The sequence below is a fragment of the Melanaphis sacchari genome, unplaced genomic scaffold, assembly GCF_002803265.2.
Source record: "Melanaphis sacchari strain LSU unplaced genomic scaffold, SCAv2.0 Contig53_pilon_pilon, whole genome shotgun sequence".
Classification (NCBI taxonomy): Eukaryota; Metazoa; Arthropoda; class Insecta; order Hemiptera; family Aphididae; genus Melanaphis; species Melanaphis sacchari.
Window position 1 is genome coordinate 1867513 of NW_020271371.1, and position 14810 is coordinate 1882322.

The 14810-nt window shown below is 23.3% G+C and overlaps 1 protein-coding gene across 4 annotated transcripts in view; it reads left to right on the top strand.

Moving 5' to 3' along the window:
* Window positions 1-14810, top strand: part of LOC112599609 (potassium voltage-gated channel protein Shaw) — a 127608-nt gene that overhangs the window by 64154 nt on the left and 48644 nt on the right. For all 4 annotated transcript variants that reach the window (XM_025346578.1, XM_025346581.1, XM_025346579.1 and 1 more), the window contains one exon: window positions 5357-5474. In XM_025346578.1, the coding sequence (XP_025202363.1) occupies window positions 5357-5474 (118 nt within the window). The remainder of the gene's footprint in view (window positions 1-5356; window positions 5475-14810) is intronic.

The following is a 14810-nucleotide window of genomic DNA, read 5'->3' on the forward strand; positions in this document are numbered from 1 at the left end:
CCGTAACATTATATACATGTACAATATACATGTATATGATCATTGTTTTTTCCACATAAATTATTGAAAATACATTTGGTTTTTTTTTTTTTAGTATGTCGATAAAATCAAACAAATTTAGAAAATATTCAAAAAAAAATATTTAATAGAAATCTATTCAGACATTTTCTGGTAAAATTATATTTAATGTGTACTTAAAATTAGTTTATTATTATTATAATTTATTATCACTGTCTAGATAATGCTCTAAGTATAAGTATTCTGAATAATAAGTTTTTAAATTATTTATTATACAAACAAATATTTGTATATCCTCTTAAGAATTTTTTTATATAATAAAAATTACATTTTAAACGCATTAAGTCATTTTGGGCGGTTTAGAAGTTTGTATAAATTAAAAGTTCAAAGCCATAAATATCATTGACCTTAACCTTTATACTGTGGTTCACCCTGTATTATGTATCACGTTATAATATGATATAGACCATTATCTGTAATTAAAAGAGAGCTTTCATTTTTAATAAATAACACAAGTAGTTTATTTTAAAATAGAAGAAGTCAAAAGAACTGAAAAAACAGTATAAATAAATAATGAAAGATTTTTGTTATTATTAGGTAAAGTGATAATTATTTACAGTATGATATTTTTGCTTTTAAAATTGATATTTTACCATCATTTGAACTGTGCCAGTTTAAAACCGTGCTTTTTGAGATAATAAAAATTAATCTCGTAAATGGATAAACGGCATTTAATTTTTAATAAAATATTTGTTGCAATATTATAAAATCTTTGATTATCAAAAATATAAACGGATCACATACTTTTTACTGCACAGTATGATCAATTAATAATATAAATATAATAATTTAATCCTTGGGATTAAACAATAAAATTATATTTAATGTATTAACGTAATATTAATTTTTATTAGAAATGATTTTTATTTTGAGAATGATTTTTGTTTATAAATTATATGTTGATGTTTATCATGGGTAATATGTTTTTTATATTTATAATAAATGTGTAATATATGCGTATTTGTGAAAAATCTCAGAGTGTAATATCGATGTGGGTGATGGTTTTAAATTAGAAACTTTTTCATATTCATTGTTGCTTATTTCGGTCCATAAAATCTGAGAATAATGAAATAAAATATTTTATATAGCAACGTTTTTGATATTTGAATAAAAACTGAACATCATATTAGGGTATTAAACTTATTGAAATAAAACACTTACGCTACCAATATGTTTCTCTATTAGGTATCATAAAATAATGATATTTTCAATTCATTAATGAAGAAAAATAATAAAACAATAAAAAAAAGCTACATATATTTTAAAAATGTTTGTGCATATATACTATTTCTCCTGTACAAACGTATTATCAAAAGATTTATTACAATTTGTTTTTTCGTTCAGAATTTCATAACACTTAAATATATACCATGATTGCTAGATTCAGAATGACTCAATTGTGAATTATCACGTTTTATGGTCTGATAGATAATTTTGGATCAATAAAAAATACTTTTACCGCTACATTATACATAAATAAATTAACGTCAAAAATATTGATCTATATATTTTCGAGTTAACTAAATTCAAAATAAACTTTTAACTGAGTTTTACATAGATTTATATAGAGTAAGAAACAGTATACTTCCAAAGAATAAAAATAACATTTTGTTTATTTATGAAATGTCAAATTATATTAAATCATATCATGGACAATCTATCCATAAAAAAAAAAAAAAAAACAGAAATGTGTAAAAGTATTATTTTTTTTCATTATTAAAAAAATAACATAATACATCCTAAATATTATCATATAGAAGCTACGTTTAATATTCATTGTGAGTATTTTCTGTAACAGATGTACTTAATTGTTAAAAACACAACTAGATTAATACTAATAAAAATTAAATATGCGAACTTATCCTACAAGGTCAAAATATTTGCTAACAAAAAAATGTTGAATGATTCGATATTATGTTGAATAAAATATTATTTTAAAAATTAAAATCTTATATACCTAAGGATATTTTTATTACCTGTTAAATACTATGAATGACAAAAATAGTTTTTTTTATAATTTAACATATTTAAAAACTATAAATTATTATTTTGTAAAAATAAATAATATATACTAATACATTGATAATATTACATCATTAAATTTCAATAAAAGTAAATATAATAGTTAACTCAATAAACGATGTGACACAGTTTCGGGAAATATTTAATAACGTAAATATTATAATTCACATTAAAAATGGTAACATTTTTCAGTGAGTATTGCACAAGTTAGGATTAATTTTATGGTTGTATTTTCAAGTGAAATATGCTAATATTTTCTTAAAAATCATGCCAAATTTCAAAATATTGTAGTTCATACTTTAATTAAAGTGGTCTCCTATATATGCATAGTGTCTATCCTTCTTTTTCTTTAATCTCTCTCTTTCTAATCCCGGTAAAATTTATAATAATTTCCGGAATGTGGTGTGGTGTGGATAGAAGATCGGAATGCACTACGACGTCGTCTTGTATGATATACGCGTGTCGTATATATATTATTATACAGGCAAAGCTAGCAGCTGAGACCTGCAGTTTTGCGGTGGTGTCGTCAGAGCTTGTACGTGATATACAATATAATATTTTATACATGTATATATATTATATATATACATGTCTGTGTGGCGTACACTTTGATAGGGAGAATGAAATGAATTTACCATCCACATATACGATCTCAGACGACAAGTAAGGCATTAAACCGGGTTAGGTGGTGGTGCAGAAGATCGTGGTACAGAAGAGCATGATAAGGAAAACATCGAGGCAGCAAGCATAGAGACGAGCATCAAAAAGAATAAAAAGGCCATAGATAAAAGGGTGCCATCAGTAGACGAGTATAAAAGTTTATACAGAGTGATCAATTTGTGAAAATTCAATCAATTCAAACATTCGGCAACAAACATTCTGAGAATTAAAAAAAAATATTAGAAAACTAAAAAACCACAATGATTAAAATATATTTATTATTATTTTTATGTAATATTTTATTTTAAATTATTTACAGTATATATATATATATATATATATATATATATTTTTTTTTTTTTTAACAATGACTTAAAAAATGTGCGTGTCCATGTTAAAATATCATCCCGTATATCGATTGCAGTTAAATTGGGCTCATGTGCGTGATACGCAGCTAGTTGACGATAATAATATATCATGGCGTGATATGTAAAATATGAAAAAATGTAATACAATACTCAGAAATGCAGTACAATTGATTTTGCTCAGATAATCGATGATTAGATTGACCTATGCATGTGTTTCTGTGTACTGTACATATTACGATTACCTGTATATACACTTAATGTACCAAATACTATATATATGTTTCACAATACGTGACTCCAACACCACAAAAACTTTGTTACACTAGTAATGATACTATACGAACACGTAGAAGTTACAATGCTTCGTTGTTTCTATAGATCACTCACCGCTACGAATCTATCTCAACTGTACTATGTGCTTTTATTATTTTATTATTGTATCGTATAGTAGGGTCTGTTTTTGCGAGTGGTCTAAAATTATAAAATTTGTAGAATCTACATATTATAGATTTAATATTTTAATGATTTCCACAATTCTGTGGGTATACATGTTCATTCATATCATAGAGAAAACTATTAAAACAAAGTGTTAATAGATTATATGTTTTATCGACAGAAAAAGTCATATCAAACAAAATTTTTTTAATGTGTAGTTTAATCACTGTACGCCTGTAACCGATACAATAATATTTTATTACTATCATTATTGTATTAACTTAACATACTAAACAAAGTTCAAATTTTGATGTACATAATATTAAAATATCCAAAAATTTAATTTAATTTTAAACTAAATAAATATTTGAACATTAAATCTGAGGCTTGGGTTACAATTCAACAATAAGTACGTATGTTAATAATTAATTACATTGTATAAAAGTTTTTAAAATTGTCAAACTGCAGATTTAGATTAGATCAAAATGAAAATGATTTAATAAAAAACATTTTTATTATCTGAATTACTTATAAATAAATGTTCAACGTTTATAAATCATACGGATCAAAATTTTTGATTGTTATTAGAAGCAATCGCGGCCTCAAAAAGTCACAAACCTAGTGGTAAAATCGTTTCAAATGTTCTTAAAATGCTATCTATGTAAAATCTTAAATTTTTAATCGTCTTATATTTTATTTATATGATACAAAAAAAAAAAAAAAAATGAAATAAATTATACCTTAATACTATTAATAAAACTAACATTATTTTTATAGTGTGTGTATACCATGTTGTTTGTGCAAAGGATGCTGCAGGTTGAGAGCCCGTGGCTAAAAAAGACATATGAGTCGCAGTATGAAGGTGATACGACAGTTTTTGTAGCCAGGATCGACATTTTTTTTATAATTTATATTTTTCAACTAAATAAAAAGTATTTTTAAATTTAAGTAATGATTAACTGTGTTTAGAAATTGGTATAATCAAACGTAAGAAAATATTATCAGAGAAGTATAATTGGTATTTGGGAGAGAGAAATTTCGAAGCATTCTATATAAATTTAAGTAGTATACTAATTTATTATCTATACATTTTAGATAAAAACATGAAATGTTTTTAATTATATTATACAGTTTTTACAATAAAGTGATTCTGAATTTTAATCTAACTTATTATCTTCATTTTTTTTTGTATAGTTATATTCTAAATATTACACATATATACCTAATATTTTTAAAAGAAAACATCTACATATACAATTTTGTTTTTAAAATACTGCTTTTATTATTTTATCCTAAAGTTTGCTTTAGTTTTTTTTTTTTTTTGCTTTAATGTATAGGATATATTTTTTTTTATTTCAAAGATGGAAAAAGTGACGAGAAAAAGTTTTTAGCTAAACATTGTGAAAAATGTTATGAATTCCATACCAATTATTATTCTATAGCCATATTTTTTTCAACAATTTAAAATTTTGAAATTTAATAATAATTTAATTTTTATATTATATTGAAAATTCTCATTTTAGTTATAACAGCTATAACTAATATTGGTAGAAACGTCATAGATTTGTTATAATATTATATTTTTTTCAATTATACCTGTTGTTTTGAAATATTTTAGCATATTATATCTAATCTACTCGTGAACTTCCTTAATCCGTTAAAAATACTTTAAGTACATATAATATCGAATAATTCACTACGTTTATATTCATTAAAGTTCAATAAATTATTCAGCAATTCATCATGCAATTTTAAGTTTGAACTTTATATAACGGCGTTGTTTTGTTTTCCAGGACGGGTAAACTTCATTACCCGACGGATGTTTGCGGGCCATTGTTCGAAGAGGAATTGGAATTTTGGGGTCTGGACGCGAATCAAGTAGAACCCTGTTGCTGGATGACCTACACTCAGGTAAGTACTCACTTAAGTGATTTGCATCGATAAATACGCTGTTTGGGATATATTTATATTATATAGTATACCTTGTAACTAAATTTAATAAATGCGAGTGTAAATATATCTTATTATAACAATAATTACGGTCGTAAACTGTATTTGGAATTTGAATATATATTAAATCATAAATCCTTTGAGCTCGGCATCGTTCGACACCATTTTATTGTTGTTATTTTAGATTGTGTTATTGTAGCGAGGCACTTAAGTTTTAAAATTTATGTCCTTCGTTTGGTTAAATGTCACAGTAAATTAAAGTCTTTGGGGATCTTATTTGGACATGTTTTAAAATATATAAATTAAAGGGGTAAGGATGATTGAGTTTATTGGCTTAAACGCTAAGGTTTAATTTTTATCGAAATACGGTTTCTTTATTTATTTTTATTCTATTAATGCATTAAATATTTTGACATAGATTTTTACTGACTTATTTTAATTACACTTAATATGATCCTCATGATTTTCATCAACTTATATATCGCCAATCTTAATTTGACCAAACTCATGAGTCATGGATCCTGTCAATCATTTTTTTTTATCTTTTTTTAACTATTCTTAAATAATTAAACATATGATATATATATATATATAATTTTTTTTATTAAAGTAATTATAATTAAAAGAAAAAAACGAAATTCAAAATAAATTTAACAAAATAAAAAGTATTTTGGCTGTCATTAGTGTTCTCTGAGTCAATAACATACAAGCAAAAACAATTCAAAACACAAACAAATCTATATAAAATACGACTGTAAACTGTACTTTTTTTTTTTTTTTATGCTAATAAAAATTCCTACTTAGATTTTAATATGAACGAAATCAAAATAAAGTTGAACAAAAGAGCATATTTTAATATTCACTTTTAAAAATCTTGACTGAATATAAACGAAGTTTTCTAAATATAATTTACTGATTTCTAAAATACTTTATGATGTACCTATAAATCTTAAGATGATTGAACACCTAAATTTTTATAGTCAAGATTATTACAATAGCATTTAAATTGAAACTTCAGATTTTGTTTAAATAAATCAGATTAATAGAACATTTTGTTTATTTATGTTTATAAATGTATAACAATTTTCATATTTATGCAAATAATATAAGTTTAAATTTTTATTTTTTAAATGAATATTTAATATAAATTTTTAATATTTAATTACACATATAATACCAATGGGTTTTACAGAAAAATTAATCGAATGATATCCTATGATAATAAACTATAATACACATTCTAAAATAATAGATACTCTAACAAAATTCAATGTAATCTAAAATGTTAGGTACAATTGTATAAGTTTTATAAAAATAATACTAAAAAAATTAAACATTTAATAAAATTAAATATTTTTTTATAACAAGTTTTCAATTTAAAAAAAAATAACTTAATGCTATTTTAAGTACTTAATTTATATAATAAATCAAATTTCAAATAATTAGAATATGAAATACCTACTTATACTTCAGTAGTAAATTCAACCTGTATATTTTAATATCTAGTAGGTTATCATTTTTTTTTATTTACATAAATAAATACATCATTTTATCAAATAACATATATGTTAATGGTAATTGATCATAATATAGAATTTAAATATTTCTATCAATTTTGAACTCACTGTTCGTGATTATTTCTTAATCAGTTATTAAGTATATATATTGTAGATAATTTCTTTCTATCAATATAAATAATATATAATATTATAATATTCCAATAGCATTGATCGATTTTAAATATTTTGAACTAACTAGTGTGGGGAACATTTCCCATTTTTATGTGATATTATTTTATTTTTTAAATTCTATCTTTAAAGAAAATGAGTTATACTTAAATTTAATGTCATATGAGATTATCTTAATTACCTATTTTTTCTATTATAAATTGTTCAGTATGGAGATGTCAATTGAATTTTGAAACTTGAGTAATTCCAATTGACGTCAAACGCCATTTTGGTTTCTCCGATATTTGATCCCTCTATTCATTCCTGTGTAAATTAGGTCACAATAAATAAAAATATTCAATTAATATTTTTCTTGTCATTCACGCACTAAATACATGCCTAGTAATTATAATAATAAATCAGGTATTGGGAAAGTAATTATTTACTTTTATCCTTTAGTGTTACGTTCAACATGATATTAATAATTGTATTTGCATCAAAGTGATTAATACAATTTTAAATTTAAATTTGAGTTTTTTATACAAACGAATTAATATTAATCATATAATTTTACCATTATAGTTAAAAAAAAAAAAAAATAAACGTAAAAATATTTTTTAGTCCAATTTTTTAAAACATTTTATACGTGAATTGAGATTACAAAAATTTATTTACTCCCAAAGGTATAAAAGTTTATAGTTTCATTCTAACATTTAACTATAAATACATTTTTTAAACCATTTTATGAAAATATACTAGTATACAACATAATATTATATACTCAATATAATTAAATTAAAAAAATTGAACATAAACTCTGCTGTTTGCTGTTAACTTAACGCAGAGATGTTTGAATTTTTTAGTTCCATTCTTTGATTTATAGTATATCATATGACTAAAATATTATTATAAACAATAATATTTCAAATAATTGTAACATAATATTTCGTATGGAAACAAGTTAATTATAAAATAAAATAACATTAACACATCAAATGTTAGTGTTATCAAGTCATATAGGTATCTAAATTTAAAAAAAAAAAAAATTGTAAAATTACAATAAAATTGTTAGAACATATTATTACATGTATATAAATAAAATTTTTGTATAGAATGAAATGATAAATATTATTCTACAGCATAAAATTCATAATTTAACTCTGAAATACAATAATTATGACAACAGTAAATACTTATAAGATAGTATAATTGAATGAATTTACAATTTTTTACAAACAAAATTTATTCTAGTTCTGTTCTAGTAAAGAATATATAAAAACATTATTACATAATTTTATTAATGGTAGATATGGTAATTATAATATATAATATAAATTAAAAGTTAAGACCAGTAACAATAATATAATATATTATTATGAATATTAATATAGACTATTACACAGTTTAACTAAAAAGCATTTTTTTCTTTTTTTTCTTGGAAATTTTTGATACTAATTTAAAATTTAAGTTGTTTTTTCAAGTACAATATATCGTATAGCATTTCTACGTGTGGCTATAAAAAAAAAAAAAAAAACTATCACTGTGGTGGTTTTTTGGATGAAAATAATATAAAAGTATTGGTTTATATGTGCGAACACTTTCGCTAGTGTACAAGTATTCACTAAAGCGTTTTCCTATGGAAATTTTTCTTGTCCATTAACTTTGGTCGAAATACTACATTTATCATCAAGGGAAACATGTTGGTCCGAGGATTTGGAATAAAGAATACTATTGTTGAACAATTCTTCTTCTAAGACTGGATGTAAAGATTATATTATTTCATCATGTCTGCTTATTGGTTTTTCGACGAAAATCAATTAAATTTAGTGGAAACGTGTCCGTAAAAGGAACATACTAGCTATTGAAAAATGGTTTTTAATAGAACACTTTCTGTAAGTTTCAAATAAAAATCACCATCACCACATTAATATTGGCAAGCTACTATTTAATGGTTTTTCAGACTCATATTTCACGCGATTATACTAGTTAATTTTGTTTGTACGACAATACGGGGTGAAATTATATTTTTTACGAACCATAAAAATAAAATATTGCTTAGTAAACATGCATTTACTAAAGTTGAATATTCACATTTCTTTCCATATTGTTATCGTTGTTTTCCACTTGATCCTAAATGTTATAAATGCATAATATCGTTACAAATTACGTAAAATGTTGTACAAACTCTACCAAATTCGTTTTGGAAAATTAATTTTTAGTATTATATTTTATGTTTATAAAATTATTATCTCTCTGGTTACGCTTCACTTTAATGTGAACACGTTTTTGGCATAATAATTTCAATGTTATATGAACTTTTCTTTAGAAATTTCGATGACACGACTGTCATCGCATAATATGCACACTGTTTTTATTTAATACCTAATCAAATACATTGAAAATTTTTTTTATTTTTTTTTTTTAACACTACTATCCATGCCCAGTAATTATTTGTTATTAAAAGAAAAAATTAACCTATTGTCATATTATTGCCGTAAGTCATAACGAAACACACATTCGCAGTTGATTGCATATGTCGACGTACACTATGGATCCTATAACAGTTAAATGGTGATTCAATTTTACACTAAACCTAATTAAACAAAGTATTACATAGTGTATCATGCACTTAATGTAATATACTTATTTCCTGGTAGAAATATTGTGATGATGGGTCATGACTCATGAATTAAAAAAGCTTTTACTACTAAATGTTTTTACATCTACAATCGCATTGTTTTTACTGCTCTTAAAATCATTCTGCATAATATTTTCTATATTCAATAATGGATTAAGGTTATTAGATCTATACAATAAAATTTACACTAAAAACCTATTACAGAGTATTTTAACTATATGTTGTTATTATTATTATTATTTTAATACACTTCATAAATTTATATACTTGTAGCCCGTTATTATATGATTCAGAGTAATTACGTATAGTTAAAAAATTACTTTCAAATTAAATAAATACATAGTAAAGTACATTTATGGAATAATTATTTATCTTATTTAATTCCAAAAGGTTAGTATTTTAAATATTAATATTATTAATGAATCATTAAAATTACTTTAAGTACAAATTACAAACATGATATTAGAAAATTATTTATTAACAGTAAGTGGGTGTTAAAAAAACAGTATAACACGAGTAGATATGCAACGATTAATACATTTGTATTTATTATACATTATTAATTTTATATGAGTGATTTTTATAATTTATTATTTTTAACATTTTAATAAAAAAATAAAAAATATTTTTTTTAACATCCATTACAAACTTTTTACATCAAATTTTATTTTGTTTAAATATATACAAAAATATATTTTAATGTCTGTATTTTTTTTTAGTCTTATTTATTAAAAAGCTTACTTCAATGACATTTTAAGTTATATACAATACAATTTTTTTATGACATATGCATTAAAATTAGTGACATGTAGAAACTAAACATTTAAAAAAATACTTGTTAATTTATATATTATTTGTGCATGATTCTAACTGACAAAAAATTAAAATATAGGTTACCTGAACTAGATGCTTCAGATTAAACAACACAATTAATTGAAACTATAAAATACCTATAGTTGAATACAATTACATGTTTTATCGATTTGATTTAACCAGAGTTCGAAATACCAAAGTATTCCATGAATTAACATAATATAATTATTTAACACTAACGTAATATTAAATACTTTGACAGCATTATAATTATTATTGTTCATATCTCAAGTTAATACATAATAAAATTGCTTAAAATATAAAAATAAAAAAGGCAATGATTCATTTAAATACATATGTATAAGGTTTTTTCTTCCCATTAATCTACCTCTATTCATAATATTATACAAGCAATGACGATATTTCAATATGTGTACGCCATGAGTTTCACAATTGTTAAAATATTATAATATATTCATTTATTTATATTTTTTTTTTATTAAAAATGACGCAAATGTATTTTTTTCATTCGTCACGATATGACATGGTATGGCATAACAGACACACAGCGTGTGGCTTAAGCACTGTTATGATTGGGCCGTTGTTATGGAAGGATTATAGAAAAATTCCCATTTGCCGTTGCACGTATCCACCCATCGCACTGCATATCGAAAACTCTATAAACCCAGGCAACTATCATAACTGGTAAAAATAAATGCAAATAATAATCAAATACCTTGTGGACTTTATACATTATAAATATTGAATAAAAAGTACTACACTCGTTGGCAATACAATTGTAAATTATATTATACATTTATATATATATATATTATAACAATCTATCGGTTATAAATTAATCATAATTATAAACTCGACAATTTGCTGGGATTTTATATTTTAATAAAATCAAATTAAAGAAAAAAATAAAACATACCATATTATTAGTCTTATATATTCTCTTAAGAGGACGTCGTACCCGCATATGTTATCTCCGTCTTACAAATGCGTAACATAGCAAATATTACGTTCAGAAGATCACGGTTAACTCCTTTAAATTGAAAACTAGAGTGAATTGACCTCTTTTGAAATTTAAAAGTGAGATTATTATCTAGGGCATCTCATAGGCTTTTAATTATATTTTAATTTTAAAGCGAGTTATGTGTGTTTTAAGACGTGCAAGCAATTTACAATTTTAAAATACTCATAACTTGCTTTAAAATTAAAATATAATAAAATTCCTATGAGATGCCCTAGATAATAATCTCACTTTTAAATTTCAAAAGAGGTCAATTCATTCTAATTTTCAAGCTGAAGGAGCTAAACGTGATCTTCTGAGAGTACTATTTGCCATGTTACGCATTTGTAAGACGGAGACAACATATGCGGGTACGACGTCCTCTTAACAAAATAATATTATTATTGTATATAATTATTTAAACATACGACTAAATAACTATTAGCCTTCATAAATTATTTTTCTAAAATAACGATTTGGAAATATCGCTGATATTAACAACATTTAAAGTACCTAAATAAATTTGACACGAAATTATACGTAAAACTTTATATGTATTTCATTGTATTTACTTTCTCTTTTATAATTATTAATTAATATTAAACCCTAAAACAAATTTCCATCATGATTTAAAACCATTTTCATTTTTTAATGTTCATAAAAAATATAATATATAAATTATGTTAAATCAATATGACATGATTCATTTATCATTAATATTTTTAGTTATATATACCTAACCATAAAATATATACATCTATTCCTTAAAACAAAATACATTTTGATTTATCAGTTTTATTATAAATTATATTTTTATTTTTCTTAGTTTTCTTTTCTTTTTTCTTTTTTAACTTATTAAGATTTCTTTATACATATAAACTTTGACATAATATTAATAAATTTAAATTTGTTATACAATTATAAAAACAATATGTATAAACCATTTTGTATAGAACACAGTAATTAATATTTTTATAAGAAATATCATAAGTTATATAGGTGTATATAATATATATGGTGATAAGGTACCTGTCTGGATGCATTTATAAAAAACACATTTGGGCACAATATTAAATATTGTAACTAGAAATCGAAAGTTAAATTTAAAAAAAAAAACCGAAGAAAAACAAAAATTTGTTAAGCATGTTAAGGAACGTATGAAATTGGAAAAAATATACTAGATTATATAAAAATATTAGGACCACGTTTTGTGGCAAAAAAAATTAATTAATTTAATATTATACAATATTATTAATAAATATAAATTAAAATATTTAATTAAGACATAAAAAAGAAAAATTTAATTTAAATATTATTGAAAGACAATTAAGCTTACCTGCTTTTGGAGTTTTCTGGGTAAAGCTAATAGGTTCAAATTTAGTATAATATACTATAATATATGAAAAAATATATGCGCCCAAACGTGTTATAACAAAGGGAAATATTACGCCCAAATATCGTATGGATTTACGCCCTATAGTGTTCTTTTTTGGGCAAATGCGTCTAAACGTATTTTACCCGTATATATATAAATATATATATACATATATTTATTAATTCGATCGTTTCGAATCTATTTTAAGTTGATTAAACTATTGTAAATTTCTAACAAAATACGTGAAATAAATGCATGCTTGAATCATTATAATTTTTAAATAACTATAATTTAATCGTAATTAAAAATAAAATATTAAATAATTTTTAATTATTCACTTTTGACTTTAGAATAATAATCTATAAAGCTTTATGTTTTTCAAAGATTTATTGTTTTATTATTACGTATTGATAGTGTGATCGTTTCATATTTTCTTAATATATATATGTATCTTATAAAATCGATTATATAGGTATTAAGTACGAATACGAACTCTCAGTGTATTTTTTCGATAACAATTTTTATGGGTAATAACGTAATAATGTGTTATTAGTATATTATTGCACATCGACAGTGAAATTTCTTTAACAGTTCGAGATATTATATACTTATATTATACCACCTATACACTTAACACGTCGTCTAATGTTCATAGAAGTACTCGCGTTATAGTAGCTTGGAAACAATATTATTACTATCACTGTTATAGGACAACAACATTACTACAGATATTTTTTCTTTGAAGCGATAGCGTTTAATCTTTCAACCTTCAAGCGAAGTAGCAATAGTAGCATATAATATTATGTAGGTATATATCGTATCGTACATAAAATAATATGGTTTGTTTGCCAATAGTTTCTGAAACCGTTAAACATAATATGGTTGTTGTTTCCTATACAGGGTGGGCTATAATGGAATTTTCTCATTTTTACCATATATTCAACGCAGTAAATGGTTAAGCAATGTCGCACTCCCTATATATTATAGCGTTCTCGGCAGAAGATGCCAGTTTTCATTGGGAGTAGTACGTCAACACCGCTTTGGTAATGCTAATCGCCAACATTCATCTCCTAATAACCATTATATTGTACCTAATGTACCTATACATTGCATATTATATACTATCAATGGAATTTACTCGAGTGTGTGTATGGAATTAACCATAGGATATTTTATAGCTACTGATCATTATAGTTTTTGTTTCCAGACTTAATAGCTGCATAGTATAACATGTACGAGACCTAGACATTATAGTCCAGAAATAGCCTTCCAAATTCATTATACCGACCAACATTAATTCAATTGCTAAACGTATGTGGTGATAGTCGTTAATGGATATTCTACTTGCAGAGTCTTATGATATTCTTGATTTTATGTGTAAGCTTTTAAAATGTATATGTTATTATCGGTAAAGAAGGAAACAAACCGTACCTCAAAAAGAACGTGATTGTTTACTAGTTTGCTTGTATAAACTTTGAATGATTATTGATAAAAAATAAAATTATTGTTAGATATGATAAATATTTTTTTTATTATTTAAAAAAAAAAAAATGATGGAAAATATAAAAATATATTGTTGTAAAATATAAAAACACTTAAAACTTTATATTTTTTTTTTTAATTACAACGAAAAACAATTCGAAAAATTAGTGTAGGTTAGTAAAATTCATCAACATTTATTATTATGGCATGATATAAAAACATAATAAATATCATGTGACTTATTATTGTTATTAATTTGAGGAATATATATTTAGGAAAAATCTAAGCTTTTATGTCTACAAGG